Raw genomic sequence first — 20938 nt, forward strand, 5'->3', positions numbered from 1 at the left:
GAAAAATAAAATCACATGCCTAAATGACTGGAGGCCATTTGCTCTCACACTCATCTTCAACAAGTGCTTTGAGAGACTCATCAGAGATTACATCTGCTCTGTGCTGCCTGCCTCACTGGACCTGCTGCAATTTGCATATCATAGCAACCGTTCCACAGACGATGCTATCGCTTTCACTCTACACACTGCTCTCTCCCACCTGGAAAATAAAAACACCTATGTGAGAATGCTGTTTGTGGACTACAGCTCAGCATTTAACACTATAGTGCCTGCCACACTTGTTGCGAAGCTCCAGACTCTGGGACTATACAGATATCTGTGTAGCTGGATTCTGGACTTCCTGTCAGGCAGAAGTCAGGTGGTAAGAATGGGCAGCATCACTTCCTCCCTACAAACCCTCAACACTGGTGCTCCTTGGGGCTGTGTCCTCAGCCCACTCCTGTACTCCCTGTACACATACGACTGTGCAGCCACACACAGCTCCAACGTCATCGTCAAATTCACTGACGACAAAACAGTGATAGGCCTGATCACCGACAATGATGAGACGGCCTACAGAGAAGAGGTGAGCACACTGACTACAAAAGTAAAAAATAGTTCTAGGAATGGTTTGAGGAGCACAACAATGATCTGTTGATGTGTATATATATATCCATGTTGGTGTGTCTCAAGCATTTAATTTATAGCATTTCGTTTTTTTTTTTTTTTTTCATTTTTTTTTTCTTTTTTTTTTTCTTCATTTTTTTCATTTATTTGTGCACTTTAAAAAGTACTAGCTAAAACCATTAAGGTAGGCATGTATGGTAAAGGTGTATGTGAAGAGTACATGCACAGAAGAAACTAGCAACAATAAACATATTAAATTAGATTTAATGCAGTTACATTTCATTTCAGTTTATTTATTCATCGTCTGCATATTTTATCTTTAAGATTGTTGAAGACATTGGTACTTTTGGACTATTATGAAACAGTTTGATTAAGTCCTAATCTATCATGAGTCTACACTATCATGTGTCTTAGCAAGTATTTCAAATTATTGCAATCTTAAGTAAGTAATGCAAGTGTTATGCTTATACCTCATTTGTATTGTTGGATATCTTAGAATAATGTTGTTGATAAATGACAGCAGTTGTGACTTCAGCAGGATTCCGAGTAGTATTTTGCTGCTTTATTTACACAAGCATGCTCAGCCTACTAACAAGAGAAAAACTCATTAATATAACATTGTCGATATTTATCAGATGTACCTATTTAATCTGCTACTCCTGTGTGCCACTCTCCTTCTGTGAGCCTGAGCAACAGAAATTTGATTGTTCCAAACCTGCTTTCTACATTATTCCAATAGTGTCAGATATAATTTAAAACTATATTAATTAATTAAACTTTCAGCATTACAATTTATTGTCTGGGACCAGCAATGCAGTTGAGGGAGTGTGTTGCATTTGCAATTTCTTTTCTTTCTCTGTTTTGCTGAACATTACATGTTACAATAATCTGGATGATCTCACAATTAATACAAATTATGTATAATTGGTGTACACTAATCTAGTTCATCTACAGCCACCCATTTATGGCGAAGTCAGCTTGAAGATTTTCTAACTCCACCTTGGATAAAGGCTGCAGAGGGGAGCGGCATACACCACCCTGGTATCCAAACCACTCCATTGCTTGCTTTAGAGCAGGTATGCCAAACTTCCTTGTGACCTATCAAAATGCAGACAATAGTGTTTAAAAATGAAATGTTAACTATGAGGTAATTAATTTTGTCTTATTATAATGTTATATGACATAATAAGCATGGAAATCTGACAATGATGCAATTCATCTGTCTATTGTTTGAAAATTGTTTATAAATGGATACAATATAGTAAGGCTACTCATAGAGTGACAGCTAAAGGCTTAAAGAAATTTAATAATAAAAAAAAAATAAATAAAAAATAAAAAGGCGAAACTACTTAACATCTCTGTTCATGAATCTACCAAATGGAAAACATTAAACAGGCATGGTGTCCATGGTAGGTCAGATAACATGAAGCTAACATAACTCAGGTCTGTGAATGCAATGGCTGAGTCAGTATTGTGACCAGCTGGTTGTGGAGTTTCATCAACAATATGCCCAGAATGACTGGGTGCTTAGAAGAGGTGGTAGCCTGCAGCTGGAGCTATCGTCCCCCTTTTGATGGCCTAAATAGTCAACAGTTGAGGCAGTGTGTCAGTGGAGATGTTGAATTGGTGAATGCTTTCCCTGTTAAGGAGTGTAACTCTGGGATCAATTATGTATGTATCTATATAGAGTAGTGTATGCTATATATTTTTCCAATTTAAAGGATTTGCAACAATGGCCTTGCCATGCAGTAGCATTGCTGATATTCAACTTTGACTGCAGTCGTTCTCCATCTAGTCTCTCTCTCTCTCTCTCTCTCTCTCTCTCTCTCTCTCTCTCTCTCTCTCTCTCTCTCTCTCTCTCTCTCTCTTTCACTCAGCTGCATCAAGCTGAACCCGCCTGAGCTGGTCTGTTTCAAGGAAGTCACCTGTTGAAAAACAGGTGATTTAGGTGGATGGTTAGGTCAAACAGAGAAATTAAGTTGCTCATGGCAGCATGTGAGCATGGTGAGCATACTCAGGCTTCAACATCATATGTTCCAGCCAATCCCTGCTGTCTGAGCTTGAGTGCATAGTCAACCATTCTGCATTCTCCCTGGGACAGTGTGAGGAGCTGCTTGCCAGATTTTTTGGGGTAGAGGCATGGCCCACCTGAGCACCACTGGAGATTTCCCACTATATCAGATGCGAGACAAAACACTCTGGCACACCTTTGACCAAGTGAAATAATTCATGCTGAGCAAATACAACAATATGCACTCTCTTTAATATATTTTTTAAGAGTCATCATAAATAGTTTTTTTAAGACAGCTCATAATAACTTGATGACATAGCATTTAGCACAGGATTAAACATTGAAAAATTTTAATTAGTTTCAATTAGCTAGGCATTCACAGCGGAAAATGTCAGCTGGTGAATCCGCTGGTCACCTCAAAAACACCACTGCACTCATTACAGAAAGAGGTCTATCCACTTTATAAGAATTGGGATATACCTTGTTGGGCAATCAGAACAGGCTGCATAAGGGCATCACTTTGTTTAAGTTTTAGTGGCTAAGGCTAGACCGAGAAGCAATGCCTTTACACTACATCTTAGGGCTTGCATGGTGGAGGTACTTTTTTTTTTATCTCTGGTGTGTTATCTCTCACTTATTACTGGAGAATTTTCTACAGCTACAAGAACATCAATACTGGCTGTATAATGGGGTGCTTGGCTATGATAATTTACTTTGGAGATAAAGTACTCATTTTGCTACTGCTGTCAAGCTCTATATTACTCTAGTGGCAAGGCTCTTTTGAAGTCACATGGCCCCATTCCAGAGAGGTTCCCCATTGAAGAAGAAGTGTCTGGTCCTTACCCTCTGATACTATTTGCTGGGACAAAACTTCACTATCTATTCAGGCCATACACCATTCCAGAGGCAATGTTTACTTTTGTTTATTTATTTTGTCACGTGCCTTCTTGTTTCCTGTCCTGGCTTTGTCCATGTCATGTCATTTCGTTTATTCATAACATTACCTAGCCTAGTTTATCATATTTTTGAGGCCTGTGTTTTGCCCAACTTTGTTATGTCTGAAACTTTTGTTTGTATTAGACAAGCCATAGTCATGTACTTAGCCACATTTAGTATAATGAGCTTATTCTGTTTGTGACCTTTCACCATGTTTTGTACTTTCTTTGTCAATAAAGAAGAACCCCTGCATTTGCATACTTTTTGACATCCTGAAGCACTTCTGAATTAAATGAAATAAAATTGGTGCATAGAAGTCATTATAATCTTTATAATATAAAGAAGACTTTTCATTTTGAGAATGAAACTTATATTCATTTTCACAAAGTCTGCTGGCTCAGTTTTTATGATGGTAAATTGCATATTTTCCAGAACGTAATGAAGAGTAATCAGATGAATTGCAATTAATTGAAAAGTGCCTCTTTGCCATGAAAATGAACTTAATCCCCCCCCCCCCCCAAACAAAAACAAAACAAAAAAAAACATTTCAAATGCATTTAAGTCTTGGGGACCAGCTGATACTATGTCACAAAAGGACCAGCTGATACTATGTCAGTGATTCTCATTAACACAGGTGAGAGTGTTGACTAGGACAAGGCTGGAGATCACTGTGTCATGCTGATTAAGTTAAAATAACAAGATCAAAAGGAGGGTGGTGCTTGAACATTTTTACCTGCAAGGAAGCATGTGCAGTCATCAATGCTTTGCACAAAAAGGGATTCACAGACAAGGTTATTGCTGTTAGTATGGTTGCACCTACCATTTATTGTATTATAAAGAACTTCCAGTGCAGAGCTTGCTCAGGAATAGCAGCAGGCTAATGTGAGTGCATCTGCATGCATAGTGAGGTGAAGTCTTTTGAAGCAAAAAAGCCTCTTCTCTCCAGGAAAAATATCAGGGACAGACTGATATTTTGCAAAAGGTACCGGGATTGGACTGCTGAGAACTGGGGAAAAATTAAGATAGTTGAAAACCTGTGTCAGGGAGCTCCCTGATTCATCTCCTGTGCGTGCCCCGCCCGCAAGGAGCTGCTCGCCGGCTTACTAATGCCACACACCTGACTCTTGTTACACACTCATCACCCAACCATATATATACCTCTCTCTCACCCTCACTCATCGTCTGTTATTATCTATGGTTCTGCTGTGCATTCCTCGACACTCCCATGTGCATGTTCAGCTTCTCCCAAGCGCTCACCAGGATTTTACACAGACTGCTCTTCATTTCAACTCAGGATTTTGTGGGCCGCGCTTCCTCCTCGGACCACAGGATTACTCATTAGTTCCTGCGAGTTACGTGTTTTTTCTGAATAAACTCTGTTTACTTTCACTCTGGCTTCCACTTCTGTCTCTCGCATAACACTATGTATGTGTGTGTATATATATATATATATATATATATATATATATATATATATATATATATAATCTTTGAACAGTGTTTTAGATTCATGGTATCTTAAGTATGTAACCCAGTGAACTAAAGTTAATGTATCCAATGGTGGAGACTTTTGTAAGTCGCTCTGGATAAGGGCGTCTGCCAAATGATGTAAATGTCATTTTCTCTGATGAATCCCCTTTACGATTGTTTGAGGCATCTGGAAAAAAGCTTGTCTAGAGAAGAAAGGGTACCCTACTATCGGTATTGTGTCATGCCAACAGTAATGCATCCTGAGACTATTCATGTGTGGGGATTCTCATGCAAGGGAGTGGGCTCACTCACAATTTTGCCGTATGGTACGAAAATATCCTCCAAGAGCAATTTCTCCCAACCATCCAAGAACAGTTTGGTGATGATGCCTCTTCCAGTCTGATGGACACCTTGCCATAAAGCAAAAAATATAACTAAGTGGCTCAGGGAAGAAACTGTGTCTATGGCCAGGAAACCTTAAGACCTTAGACCTTAATCCCATTGAGAATTTGTGGTCAATTCTCAAAAGGTAGGTGAACAAACAAAAACCCCCAAATTTTAACAAACTATATGCATTGATTATGCAATAATGGGCTGCCATCAGTCAGGGTGTTGCCCAGAAGTGGATTAACAGCATGCCAGGGTTAATTGCAGAGGTCTTGAAAAAGAATGGTCAACACTGCAAATATTGTTTATTTTCACAAACGTAAAGTAATTGTCAATAAAAGCCTCTGACACTTGCATTGCAATTACAATGCTTGAAATTATACTTCAGTATACAATATTAACATCTGCAAAAAGACCTAAAAACACTGAAGCAGCAGCCTTTGTGAAAATTAATATTTGTGTCATTGTCAAAACTTTTGGTCATGGCTGTACATTACAGCACAGTGGACTTCTTTTCTTCACATATCCTAATTATATAAGTTAGGGTCAGATTGCAGAGGCAGCTGTGGTACAGTGCCCCTGGAGCAGGGAGGGTTAACCACTCGAGCCACCACTGACCCGGTAGGTTGCACTATATAAGAGAATCTGCTAAATGCTTTAAATGTATTGAAAAAATAAGCAATTTAAACATGACCATAAATTCTATACACCGTCTTTAAGGTGATCTTTCAAAATTTAAAGTCAAAATTTTGAAAGATCACTTTAAAGATGGTGTCTTTAAAAAGGTGTCAGGGAATATAATGAAATTTGATGAACCCTAGTTTGTGTAATGTATATGTACTCTTTGAATTAATAAGAGAACTACATTGACCTATTTTAACATTCTTGCCACATGTAACAATTTTAATTATAGTGGATACAAGCTGTCAGCCAAATAAGACCCAAGTTCCTTGCATAATTTTTAAAACTATTTGCACCATCAAGTAAAATGATTATTTGAACCTCACCGCTGTGTTTGGTTCAATGAGACGGTATTGGAGTTCCCTGGCTTTGTCCCATTGTCCTGATGTACACAACTGTGCTAGCTCACACACCTGCTGACCCAAAACATTTGCTAAGGCACACACACCCCCGACAGCACCTTCAAATTAAAGAAAGAATGAACAGTTACAGTAAGGTAAATATAAATGTGTGTGTGTGTTTGTGTGTGTATTAAGATAAGGGTACTATAATTTTTGTATATATATATAGCCTTACCTACTGAATATGCAGCCATGAGGAACCCAGCTGATCCTGCCAACACCTGGAAATCATGTGATCTGGTTTTGTATACAATCAGACTTATTCTTGTAATCTATCACAATGTGGAAAAAAGAAAGAAAATTTAATGGACTAAATTGTTTTACCCATATATACAGTATTTACCTGAATACATTTAATAAATTCACAAAATTTAAACTGATTAACAATAATATGAGGGCAGTGCAGGCTAGTTGCATCAGAGGCAAGCTATAGACAAATCACAGTGTTAGTCATGCTGAGCCCATGTGAGCATCAGAACAAGACCATGGAGCATTGGAGAAAGGTGGCCTGGTCTGATAAACTACCTTTTTTTAGATCATGTATATGCCCAGGTTTGCGTGTCACTTACTTGGGTAGAAATATAAAAAGGATTTGAAAAAGACAAGTTCGCGGAGGCAGTGAATTATGCAATGCTTTGCTTGGAAACCTTGGGTCCTGGCATTCGTGCGGATGATACATGTACCATCCACCTCAACATGGTTGCAGACCAAATACACCTCTTTATGGCAACCTGCAGTGGCCTCTTTTAGTCTGAAAAGTAGGAATAATGTTGCAGAAGGGATATGCCATGTTGCTACTATGTTTAGGTAATTAAGCGGAACCTCTTCCTCAGATAAGCAATGCACATGCATGGCTATGCACATAATGTACGGGAAAATGTGATTCATCAGACCAAATTCTTCCACTGTTCCTTCTGTCCACTTTTGGTGGTGGTGGAGCAGTCACAATAGGCACTCTGATAAGTTTGCGGCAATACATTCACATAATGAAACAATCAAGGCTAGGTAACATAGGTATGGAGCTGCATTGCTGCAGACTATGCCAGACCAATACCATTTTTATCAATGCTGGCATGATTTTGTTCAGTAATGTGTGGTACAGAACCGTTGGGTGGGATAGGACCAAACAGTCTAGCTTTCACTCTATGCACACATCATGATCTTGGTGTGGGTCCATCAGTGGCCTTTCCTTTGATATTTTTTTGTTCACTGCATACCAGGAACTTCCAACAGACCTGTCACTTTGGGGGTGGTCAGTCCTAGATTAGCCATCACAATTACTTTTTTCTTTTTTCATTAGATCATCTTTGAAAACTGAGACAATCAATTCCCCTTGAAAGGAGCCACTGAAATTCAATTTAGTTCAATTTAGTTGTATAGCAATTTTAACATTTGGCATTGTCTCAAAACAGCTTTACAGAAGCATAGAAATAGAATAAAAATTAAAAGTATAAATTAAGTTATAAAAATGATAATTAATGTATCTCATGTCACTAGTACAGTTATGGCTGATCAGTGTGTTTATAGTCACTTGCAAAAGTAATGGAGTAGAAAAAAAATATTTTCCATTTTGCTATTCATTAGGAGGCATTTGGGTTAATCAAAAGATGATTATGAGGTGACAAATTTCACTGTATTTCCTGACATCTACATGTGTTGAACAACATTAACATGGCCAAAGGTTATTTTAATGTTCATGTTTGTACGTTATGATTAGATCTTCTAGATTCTAATCTTGATACATAACATTTGTAGATCTGTATTATCTTTTAAATTCCAATATTGCCTTTTCTTCAGAAAATAATTTAATTTAATAATTGCAGTACATATGGTTTAGATTGTTAAAAGTACTGTTTGCTACTGCATTAATACTTTAAGGTTTCTTGTTCATTCATTTTTCTTCCAGTAATGGGCATTTTTGTATTTCTTTGTCAGACACAAATAAATCGTAATTACTAAGCGAGTTGTATACATTCTTTAGTTTTAAAGGTAGAAAAGAACGCAGATATCGGATCGGTATCGGCCGATACCGGCAAACGCTGGTATTGGATCGGAAGAGAAAAAGTGGTATCGGTACATTCCTAATTGTGATACCTTCAAACCTGCCCTGTGGATGTTAGTAATGTCACTAAAAAATTGTCCAACTACTGTGGATGTCCATTTAGCATGAACAACAAAACCTTACTCCACAAAAACTAATTGATCGTGCTATTTGATCCTGAACAATGTGTCAGCAGGCACTCCAGATGCTGTTGCAGCCCAGCACATCTGCAGTTATGTTCTCCTCTCACCAAGATGGCATCCAGCATGTGGTGGTGTTGGCATTGGCATTCCCATAGCTATGGCCATGATGCAGTGTCAAGTTCCCATCAAAGAGAACTACATTAGATTACATACGAAACCCAGTTCCCTGTGAAGGAAATGAGATGATGCATCACTTTCCATGCTCCAGGCATCCACTTCCACCCTTCAGACATGTACAAGCTAGAGTAATGGCATAGATGCCATTTTATTGTATAGCTCGCACACTCTGCTTCATCACATTACCTACCGAGCTGATAAATCAGTGTGATTTATACACAGAATTTCAGACAAAGAGGCGCTCCCATAGTGTCAGCCATGATGCAGCATCATAGGGAATCATCACCTAAATAGGGAACCATGTTACATACATTACCTGGTATAGTATTCCAGCATTAAAATGAGGCACAGCTTTAGACTGTTGATAGTCAACAGATAGATAGATAGATAGATAGATAGATAGATAGATAGATAGATAGATAGATAGATAGATAGATAGATAGATAGATAGATAGAACTTTGTCATTGCATTAAAGTGCAAAATGTAGCAGTTGTGCAAAAGTGCAGATAAATATCTAGCATATTTACAGCAAGTGGTATAATTGGGCAAAATGTACAGTAATGATATAAAGATACATATAGATAAAATAAATAGTGCATATATAATGAGGAGTAAAAAAGATAAACTATGTAATATGTACATGTATTGTACAGAGGTTATATACAGTGTTTTGTTTTGTGTTTGTTTTGTAGTGATCTAGCGGTGTAGTGTAGAGTTCAGTAGTGTGATGGTGGATGGAAAAAAGCTGTCCCTGAACCTGTATCTCCTTCCTGATGGAAGGAGGTTAAACAGTTTATGAGTGGGATGTGAAGAGTCCTTGATAATCTTGTGAGCTCTGCGCAGACATCCGCTGTGGTGAATGTGTTCAATGGCAGGTAGTTGGGTGCCAGTGATGCTTTGGGCGGTTTTGACCACCCTTTGCAGGGCTTTACATACACACAGTGGAGCCTCCATACCATATGGTGATGGAGTTGGTCAGAATGCTTTCGATGGTGCAGCGGTAGAAACTCGTTAAAATCCCCGGGGATTTCTTGAGACTTCTCAAGCAGTACAGGCGTTGTTGTGCTTTTTTAACCAGAACTGAAGTGTTCTGCTGACAGGACAGATCCTCAGAGATGTGAACTCTCAGGAACTTAAAGCTGGAGAATTGCTCTACCTCAGTTCCGTTGATGTTCACTGGTACTGTAGATGTCTCCTGCTGTTGGATTTCCGAAAGTCCACAATGAGCTCTTTGGTCTTGGTGGCGTTGAGGGTCAGGTTGTTGGCACACCATGCTGACAGATTTCGGACCTCTTCCCTGTAGGCCGATTTGTCGTTGTTGTCGATCGGGCCGACTATGGTGGTGTCATCTGCATACCTGATGAAGATGTTGGAGTTATACACAGGAGCACAATTGTGGGTGAACAGGGAGTAGAGTAATGAGCTCAGGACACAGCCCTGCGGGATGCCAGTGTTCAGAATGAGGGTTGAGGGGACCTGGTTTCCCAACCTAACAGATTGAGGTCTGTTGGTGAGAAAGTCCAGAATCCATCTGCAAGTAGAGGTGCAAATACCCAGGTCACTGAGCTTAGTGATCAGTACAGTGGGGAGGACTGTATTGAATGCAGAGCTACAGTCAATGAACAGCATTCTGATGTATCTAGCCCAATTTGTGCTAACCCAGCTCTACTATTAAATTCCCTGTGTCCCTGTGGACTGTTGCGAAAACCAGGTTACATATGTAACATGGTGTAGTTCCCTTTCGAAGGAACTCAATGCTGCATTAAGGCTGACTCTATGGGAAACTAAATACCCATGCCACCACACACTGTTCAATGACTGTGCCAGAGGCCGTGAGAGAGCAGGAGTGGACTGGTAACAGAACATCAATAGGACACTCTTGGCAATTTATGTGCCAAGAGAGATAAGGGCCCTCCCAGAGACCCTGTGAGAAAGTGAGACATTTGTTGAAAGACTCTCCGAAATGCAAGACAGATGTGCCTGCATCAAGGTGGAATCCCAGACTACCCCAGAAAGGTGGTTGTCTGAGAAGGAGAAAGCACACACTTCTCTGGGTTCAACCTGTGGCCTAGAAACCTCATATGGGCAAGCACAGCATCTCAATGACTGTCTGCGACAGCCTTTAATTGGGCCAGAATGAGCCAGTCATTGAGGTAATTCAGTACACAGATGCCCTGGAGACAAGCAGTGCCAAGGCAGTTTCCATGCACTTCATAAATGTGTGTGGTGATATTGCGAGACCAAACAGATTAACACAATTCTGTTAAGCTTTGCAGCCGAAAGCAAACCTGATGAACTTCCTGTGCTCTGGCAGAGTGCCTATATAAAAATAGGCGCTATTGTGCTCTATTGTCACAAACCAGTCCTAAGACCTGATCTATGATAAGTAATAAACTTGATCATGAGCATCATAAACTTGTAAGTCTTCAGAGTACAGTTCAGTGCCTGAAGGTCCAAAATTGGACACAATAAAATACCAGAGTTCCAATCTGTTAGGCAAACATGTTCTATGGCCAGAAGCTACAGTATATAGGACCCACTGAGACACAACGGGGAGAATTTCCCATACTGCCAAATTGTCTGAAAGAGGTGTCAACCCAAAGAAAGCATGCTGGCAAGTGCTGACCAAGATCTGTGCAAGTAAAGGTGTGTGGCGGTAGACCCCACTGACCCTCGAAATGACAGATGCGTAAGTAGGCAAACTGCCCTGGGAAGGATGGTCCTAGGAACTTCAGACAGGATTATTTCTTAGACCACCTGGCAGAGATGATAGACCCAAGGTCACACTGATCAGCCTCCCTAGTCTTTGACAGGGGCACTTGGGCCGCAACACTTACCCATTTCTCCACTCTGAGTGAGCCAATTAATACAATTTTAGATAATAACATTATTTCTCATGGATAATAAGCAGATTATTGGAGTGTTTCTATGAATGATTAATGACAGTCACTCTTACATCTCCACCACTATCTTTGATGCCAACTATATTTGGATGCTGAGATAACTTCACCACTGCATCCACAGGCAGGTCCAGAAAGGTGTTCGCTGGCACACTATACAGAACAATGGGTACCGGACTGGAATCTGCTACCTGTGTGATAAAGAGTAGAGTATTACCATCAATAAAAACTTACACATCACCACCACCCCCACCCTAAATTATGGAAATAAGGAAATATGCAAGTGAACTAACAATGGACATTCAACTATAGGAATTAATGCATTATGGTTGTAATCATATTTGTTGAAATCTATTTTTTGTCTCAGCAATTGAAATAATTTCATGTTATTGAAGTCATGTCTAATCTAAAACTCCTTTTGCAGAATTTCAGTGAAATTATCAATTTGAGTAAAATTTATGAGCAGCAGTAATTCATGACCATTGGACTGCACTACATTCTGCAACACATGGACTGCCCAGGGACATATGCCCGGAGTCTGTTTGTTGTGTTTAGTTCAGCTTTTAATACTATAATTCCGGAAATTCTCCACTCCAAACTCCTAAGGCTCACTGTACCCCCTTCCATCTGTCAGTGGATCACCAGCTTCCAGACAGACAGGAAACTACAGGTGAGACTGGAAGGTGTCACCTCCAGCATTCAGAGAATCAGCACTGGCGCTCCACAGGGATGTGTCCTATCCCCACTGCTATTCTCCCTATACACTAATGACTGCATTTGAAGTGACCAAACTGTTAAACTCCTGAAATTTGCAGATGATACTATGCTCATCAGTGTCATCCAAGATGGCGAGGAGTCTGCATACCGGCAGGAGGTGAAGCAGCTGGTGCTATGGTGCAGTCAGAACAGTCTGGAGCTAAACACCCTCAAAACTGTGGAGATGATTGTGGACTTTAGGAAGGACCCCTCAACACTACATTTACAGCATTTACATTTACAGCATTTGGCAGATGCCCTTATACATTTATGCATTAATAACTCCCCCTCACAATATCCAACGGCCCAGTGTTATCTGCGGAGGCCTTCAAGTTTCTGGGCACTACCATTTCCCAAGACCTGAAATGGGAGTGCAGCATAAATGCCATCATCAAAAAGGCCCAGCAGAGGATGTATTTTCTACACCAATTAAGGAAGTATGGTCTGCCACAGGAGCTGTTAATGCTGTTCTACACTGCAGTCATTGAATCAGTCCTGTGCTCATCCATCACTATCTGGTTTGGTGCAGCAACAAAACAGGACAGAAACAGACTGCAACGCACAGTAAAAACAGCAGAAAAAATAATTGGCGCCCCCCGGCCCACTTTCCATGACTTGTATGACTCAGGCAATCACCCTGATCAACAACTCACCATAATTATATTCACTGCTTCTTATCATAAGTACTGCATTATTAGAACTTTCAATCATCAAATCCTCTGTATATTACACACTACTGCTGCTGTATATTGTACAAAAGCATAATATTGCACAATATTGCTATTTGCACTCCCACACTATGTACATAACTGATCACTCATATTCTATATTCAAATTTTATATATTTTAATCATTCTATATTCATATCTTATACTCATCCTGTTTATATTGTATCTCATCGTCTGCATTGTTTTCTTGTTTAGTTTGTATAGTATAGTGTTATTTATGTCTGTACTTTTGAGAGTCACAAACTGCTGGAACCAAATTCCTTGTGTGTGTCAACACACTTGGCCAATAAATCTGATTCTGATTCGAACAATTATCGCACATGACTTAGGCAATAAGCTACTATCTAGTCATTTTTAGAGTCACCCTGTAATTGGCAGTTGAATGTCATCAACATTCACTCATACAGAATACAACAAATTTTGAGTGAATTTAGACATGCCTTTTCCACAGATGTGATTTCATGTACAAGACAAAGACAGTACAGGTTAAACAAGTTGCCAGATTTCAGCAAAATTTCATAATAGGCTAAAACTAGCCAGAAAATAGAAAAATACTTTTTTTCATTGTTTTTGCAAGGAAACCATGGTCACTGTATTGTACACATATCATATATATCATTTATGTATTATATATCTATCCAACTATCTATCTATCTATCTGTCTATTATATATATATATATATATATATATATATATATATATATATATATATATATATATATATATATAGAGAGAGAGAGAGAGAGAGAGATAGACAGATAGATATAATAAAATATCTTTTAGTATTATTAGCATTATTAGCTCACTTTTTCTTGCTTACTCATTGAGATCTTGTATCTCATCATTTGATTCTGTAAATCACACTGTTTATTCAAATCCAAATGTTTTATTAAAAAAAGTTTGTGGCTGCAAAATATTAAGTAACCACTGATATAGTTTGCGTAGTTCTAACTAGCAATCAACGTTCCAATTAATTCCAATGGTGTTCAGTGGAGCTCAGCTCAACGCAGACCACTGAGGGTATTTTTGTCAAACACATAAAACCTTATGTTTAAGATATAATATATTTCGTTTATTTTTTCCACAATGGGGGAATTTCTATGTTACAGCAGCAAAAAATATATAAAAAGAATAACGACAATGTAATATACAGTATATACAAAAACAAAAATGTATATGTAACCCCTTTTTCACCCGTGATCATCACCTGAAACATGGGCAACAACGGCCCATAGCTAATACCACCTGACTAGCTAGATATTTAGGGTTAAACTACAATATACATAACAATGGCCCAGCAGGAGGATTCTCAGCGGTGGAATGGTGAACTGGCTGATCTCCCTGTACTTACATAGAATTACAATAAAACCCGGAAATAGTACTTGAGGTGGCTAACGAAGAAATTCCATTAATATCCAGTAGCGCAGTGCCTTCACTGGTGATTACTACACTTACTGGTAGGGAGCAGTGCGTAATGTATATCACCAGAACATGAAAATACAGTAGCTGTACTATGTTCTAAACTTGGTGTGTGTGTGTGTGTGCGTGCGTGTGTGGGTATGCATGCGGGTGTGTATGTGTGTTCGTACGGGTGTATGTGTATGTGTGTGAATGAGTTGCCACTACACCCAGTTACAACAACATAGAAACAAATAAGAGTTTATTATTTATTTCCTGCAATAATCAGACTGCAGCTTCAAGGCCAATTTCCAGAAATATAACACCTGAACATCAAACTTATCCTTCATAAGGCCTTCAAATGAAATAAAAGACAACAAATGTAATAGTTCTCAAATCGCTTGTCTTTGGGCCCGTTGGTGCACGTTATACAACTCGCCAAGCTGAAGAGTTCAATAGCTATTATTTAGCTTCTCACTCACTACTTTCCGGTCCTCTGCTTCACAAAATGTCTGTCCTCATGGCCGAAGTGATGTTTCGTGGTATCCTTTTGCCCGCAAAACTCCAGCTCAACAAATGTGGCTCACAATCCATGTTTAGCGTGATGCTCAAGCTCGTGTAACTAGCTTGTGTAGCTAAGCGTTGTTAGCATAAGCTGCAAGGTACGTGAAACATCCGCTGTTCGCCGGTGAGACCGCAATGTTCGCGACCAGCTCCACTCAGTTTATAGAGTCCAGAAAAATGTTAGAACTTAAAATAGTTAGAACTCCTTTTCATTATCAAACAATTCCTTTTTCTTTATATTTCTCCAGCTCGCCCATCATGCGCACTTCTTCAAGACTCCCTCCGCTCGCGTGCTTCCTCGTACTCTCGGCCCCACCCCCCTGCATTCATTGGCACGGATGCTTCCAATTCACTCGTGAAACAAATAAACTTGATTGGATGATGTACACATACTGTAGTCCCACATCATATCAGATGCTCAAAAATGCAAAGCATTCATGTACATTAAAGCAAATGCAGCAAATAAACATACAGAGCAACAAAATTGACACAGTTCAATACTGTGCCTAATGAAATGTGTAGAGGGCCAAGAAATAAAGGTAAAGAAAAATAGACACCCGACAAAATAAAATTGTAGAGACATACAGTTTTTGACATATACCTGATATTGTTCTGCGTATTGGACTCATTAATATAATGTTGGGTGTACCTTTAATTGGTCATTATCCTTGCCTCCTGTAGAGGGCGTCTAGTGTTTCTGAGATACAGAGGTTGCAGAGCTCAGGTCAGAGTTTATTAAACATTGAAAGAGCTCACAGCACAAACGTGTCTCTGTTATTTCTCTGCAGGTGAGCAAAAATATGGTTTGTCAATCACTTAAAAATGACATTAAATGAGTTATGATGTTGTTATGCATGATAGTACCGAGAAATGCAATTACTTTGGTTTAAAAAAGTTATTTTGTTAGTTTTGTTAAATTCACGATTAAATTGTTAAATCCATGAACATATGTACAAAGAAACAGCAAAAGAAAAGCTAAAATGGACACAAAAGGAGTTCATTAATGCGGTTCAGAGCCAAAATGGCGATGTGTGTGTGTTTGAGCTAGAGCCAAAATGGCGGCGGCCGTGTGATAAATAGCGTGAAACAAAATGGCGTGTTTAAAGCCTGTTTAAACTCTTACGGCCGAAGTCAAAGTGACCACTAGGGGATGACCCAGAAACAAGCTTAATTTCATCTTTAAAGCATCAAATCCTCTAAAAACACGAAAAAACCTATTTACCTAGTAAAGTTTTTACTCTCAATATTTTTAAGCCCACACACAAAGCATAATATGATTCACAGCCTTCATACTATTAGAAAAAAATTTGACAAAACTGACCTAGGTGGCGCTAGACCGGTTTTTCCCTTACCTTTAGACGCGTCTCTTTCTTCACTGGGGTAATATATTCCAAAACAAATAATCCACAAAAATCCACACAGGTCCAAGGAATTGAAATCTGTAAGCCTTTTAATCCAAAACGCTGTGGTCGCGCCGCAAATATTCCGTTAGTGTTCTGAAAACTGGAAACAGTAGTGCGCCATCATCTCGTTTTGCCGCTCTAACTTCTCATTGGGATATTCAAAAATTTTAAGTCTACATCATATTTATAGCCCAGGGCCTAACAAATCAAACAAGCCCTCATTTGAGCCAATCGGTGCTTGTATGGCAGAGATAGACGGCTGGGAAGCCAATGATGTCATGACATCATTTTTGGGAACCCGCCTTTGACTGACAATTACTCCTTCCAATAGCAATGAAATAGGCCGGGACCTATACAGCTCTTTAGCCAATAAGCAGACGATTCCAACGATATGCAACATGCCGTGTGTTCTCTGGCAGTGTCTGCGTGAAAAAGCTGCGCAGAAGAATTCTTGCGTAATCCTTGACCTTTTGTCACTCTCACAGCTCAGGGTGTCAAGTTACAGGCCTATTTACACAGCAGACTTGTAGACAGAGAGGCCCTGTATGTTTTAGGCCTTTTAAACTGAGCATGCAGCCTTTTAATTCAAAGTTATACAGTAAACAAGTACACAAAAACGCTGGACCAGACGACCATGTCTGTAGAAAAATATTTTTATTGAAGCCATTTTTGGGTCTATCGACTTGAATTTTTTTTTGGTGAAAGCCAAGACATGTGGCTATGACCCTCAGTTGTTATTTGGTCCCTAACATGTTCCAGAAAAATAAGATTAATCAGTTTATCAGGTAAACAACCCAGGCGGAAATGAAAACCTTCCATTCTAGCCTCTGTAACTTTGTGCTAGTAAGGCCTAGAATCAATCTGTCAATGAGTTTCTGAAACTAGAGAATCTCTTCTTTCCAATGAGACCAGGCTAACCCCTGTGTTAATATTACTATCTACTTTAAGTCAAAGGTACATAATCATTAAGTGTGGCAAACTTTAGGCTTGTCCAGTGTGTGAGGTGGATGTTAATAATTCTTCCTCCATCATGAGCCTTAATTTTTCTTGTGATAAGAGAATTTTAGTTAGCTCTCTGATAGAAGATTTCAGCTTTAGGGGTGGGCATTATAGATACTATAGAGGATTAGTGATAGCAATAGGTTCTGTAGGAGAAAATCTGGATGCCTGAGTCAGACCCTCCAACTCCGGCATTAGTGCCCTCAAAGCAGGAAGAATCGGTGAAAAATTGGCGGCATATTTGCAAAACCAAAGCTAACTCTAAGGTTTGCCTACGGGAGCACGACTCTTCTCCTCTTCACATGTCTAACAAGTTTGCTCTTCTCAGTAAAGCACCCGCTGAGAAACCTGAAATATGAGATCTCTTGCTTCTAATCCTCTGAGAACAGCAGTTGTTTCCATCTTAGATTTGGTAAGGGTTAACCTGAATGTAATATGAGCCGCTCATAATGAAGGTCACACTCTTGATCTTGTTCTAACCCTTGGATTAAATATAGAAAGTCATTCAATTAATAAAACTAGCACCCTGGTACAATGACAACACACAAACTCTAAAACAATCAGCTAGGAAATTAGAAGGTAAATGGTGTCAAGGTAAATTTTAGCCTTGGCTACAAAAAAAATCTCTTAGTGCTGCTAAATCAGTGTATTTCTCCAGCCTAATTGAAGATAATAATATATAACTGCTTCCCTGTCTCTCGAACAAACAAAACAGCTATACAAATTTGAGGGAGGGATCAACTGTAGATACTTCATACACTACTTAGCTACATCAATAGAGGTTTTATTTAACCTATTGTTGGATTAAGGTCTTTTGGCCATGCAAACAACAAATATACAAAATCCATGTTTATCAAGGACTCAATTCTTCAGAATTCCATTTAGATCATACAGGAGTACAAACATTGAACATTGATCAAACAAACAAACAAAGATAATAGTAATTAACAAAAATTAAGAAATCACAGCAATGGAAAGAATACTTGTACTTATGGTAAAGTCCAGACAAAATCCTTAATTGAGCAGCAAACAATTAAGTTTCTCAACCAGGATTGTCTCTCAGGGCAGAGAAGGAACACAAGGCACACCATGCTGTCCTCTCTCTTACCCTACTGCTTTCTCACCTTTTATCACACCCAGGGAGCACCTAGAACCCCCTGGTGATCAGGATGAAAAACTACAAACCTTGAAACCTTGTACAGTTCATGACACTGTTACAAATAATCCTACATTTTTATTTAATACTGTAGCAAAATTAGAAATAAAAAGTCTGTCGAAAAGCACACATAATTTATTTATAGAATAGGGTGACCAGACATCCTCTTTTGCCCGGACACGTCTTCTTTTTGAAACCTAAAAATGTGTCCAGGCGGAATAATCCAAATCGTCCGGGATTTTGTTATTCTAGCCTCAAACGTGTTTACGGCGAATTTGCATTGCTCTCTCTTTCATTCACATACTAGTCATGCCCTCCCCCTACAGTTCGCTTTGCATTGAGTGGAAGTGTAGGGTGTAGAGCTACCGTCATTGGTCGATAGTATTCTCTGTACACATTTAATTGGTCAGTCACCTCAAGCGCGAACTTCCTTGTTTACCACTGGCAAAGCGCATGGCTACCCGGCATCATCAGCCATGCCGAAACGCAAGTGTAAGTTCACTGACGAATTAACACAAAAATTTCCTTGTTTTCGTGTCGGTCGAGATCAACATGAAGCTGAGTGCCTGACCTGCAAAGCAGGCACTTATGTGTCGGTCGCAAATAAAGGTGCCAACGACATAGAGGCACACATCAGCAAAGCATTGAAAGGCAGTGAGGGGCGAGAGCTTATCAGTTAAGTCTTTCATAAGTAAAAACGAAAGTGCAGCTGTCACTGCTGCTGAGGCTGCCTATGCTTTCCACACGGTTAAGCACCACGAAAGCTACAGGTCAATGGACTGCACATCTGGCTTGTTAAAAAAGGTTCACACAGATTCTAAAACAGCTCAAAAATTCCCAAGCGCTCGAACAAAGACAGAGGCAATTGTAAATACTGTGATAGCCCCACATTCTGTTGAAGTTGCGCTAGAAGCACTTCAAGATATCCCCTACTGTGGCGTGTCTACTGATGGCAGCAATCATGGAGCAGTAAAGATATTCCCTCTGCCCATTCAGTATTTTGATTGGAAAAACAGCAGTGTGCAAAGTAAATTACTTGAAATTAAAAACACCCCAAATTAATCAGCTGAAACTATTTCACAGTACATAAAAGACACACTGGAAAAGAAAGGGATATTTTCTAAATGCATTGCATTTACTGGTGACAACTGCAACACAAATTTTTGAGGAATCCAGCGTAATGAGGATAGGAAGAATGTTTTTGCAAATTTAAAAAAGTCCCTGCAAAACACAGCTCTTATTGGTGTAGGCTGCCAAGCACATATTCTGAACAATTGTGTTCACCAAGGAGCAGACACACTGGATGTTGACATTGAGCACATCATTTTCAAAATTTATTAGCACTTCCACATCTACACTGTGCGTACATTCTGAAGGAGTACTGTGAGTTTGCTGATGTTGAATTTAGGGCTCTCCTCTCTCACAGCAAGGCACGATGGCTGTCATTATTCCCAGGAATTGAGAGATTGCTACAGATGTATCCAGCTGTGAAAGCATTATTTTTGTCACAGGAAAAACCACCAATGCACATCAGGAAGTTTTTTGAAGATGAGTTCATTGAGATTTACCTCTGGCAAATGCATTCACTCGTGTGTATTTCAGTCGAAAATTCAAAAGATGGAGAGAGAGAGAGAGAACAATTTAGTTGTGGAAGTAAAGAGGATTCTATACAGTGTCCATAGCATGCTTCATGAACGCAAGATGAACAACCTCATGCCTCTTAAAGTCAAAAGTATGCTGGCACAAAATCAGAAGGATGGGTATAGTCAAAGGGCAAAGTACAGGGCCTGTACAGTATGTTTGGACTATCTAGAGAGATAGTGGATGGCACCCATGGAGGAGTTTTCCACTTTTATGTGGATGGATCTGAGTGAGATTCCTGACTGGAATGACATAGAGGGCTGTATCAGGCACCTAGCTGGGAAAGGGGTGGACATTGATGATTCAAAGTGCTTTGATCAGGTCACCAATCTAAAGAATTTCATTGAGAGAAGTAACAGTGATGCAGACTTCAGTGATCTACAAGCACACCAGAGGTGGACCCCCTGCCGTCAACCCTTCAGTCAATGAAAGAAAAAACTCACAATGGTCACAGATAAAACTTTAATCTGACAAAAGTAATAATAAATAAAAATTCTATGAATGTTAACCAATGAAAGTCAGAAATTGCTTTCCAACC

The 20938-nt window shown here is 39.4% G+C and overlaps 1 protein-coding gene across 3 annotated transcripts in view; it reads right to left on the minus strand.

Moving 5' to 3' along the window:
* Nucleotides 1–850: 850 nt before the first annotated feature.
* hoga1 (4-hydroxy-2-oxoglutarate aldolase 1) overlaps nucleotides 851–20938 on the minus strand; it is a 49130-nt gene continuing 29042 nt past the window's right edge. Inside the window, exons 4-7 of one of the 3 annotated variants that reach the window (XM_027168469.2) lie at nucleotides 11811–11945; nucleotides 6668–6764; nucleotides 6418–6551; nucleotides 851–1704 (exon numbers count right to left, since the gene is read on the minus strand). In XM_027168469.2, coding sequence (XP_027024270.1) covers nucleotides 1555–1704; nucleotides 6418–6551; nucleotides 6668–6764; nucleotides 11811–11945 — 516 coding nt within the window. In that variant the 3' untranslated portion in view covers nucleotides 851–1554. Of the gene's footprint in view, nucleotides 1705–1892; nucleotides 2779–6417; nucleotides 6552–6667; nucleotides 6765–11810; nucleotides 11946–20938 lie in introns of those variants that run through there. The other 2 variants (XM_047818523.1, XM_047818529.1) reach the window with 2 other exon arrangements.

This window comes from Tachysurus fulvidraco, chromosome 1 (assembly GCF_022655615.1).
Source record: "Tachysurus fulvidraco isolate hzauxx_2018 chromosome 1, HZAU_PFXX_2.0, whole genome shotgun sequence".
In the NCBI taxonomy this organism is placed as follows: domain Eukaryota; kingdom Metazoa; phylum Chordata; class Actinopteri; order Siluriformes; family Bagridae; genus Tachysurus; species Tachysurus fulvidraco.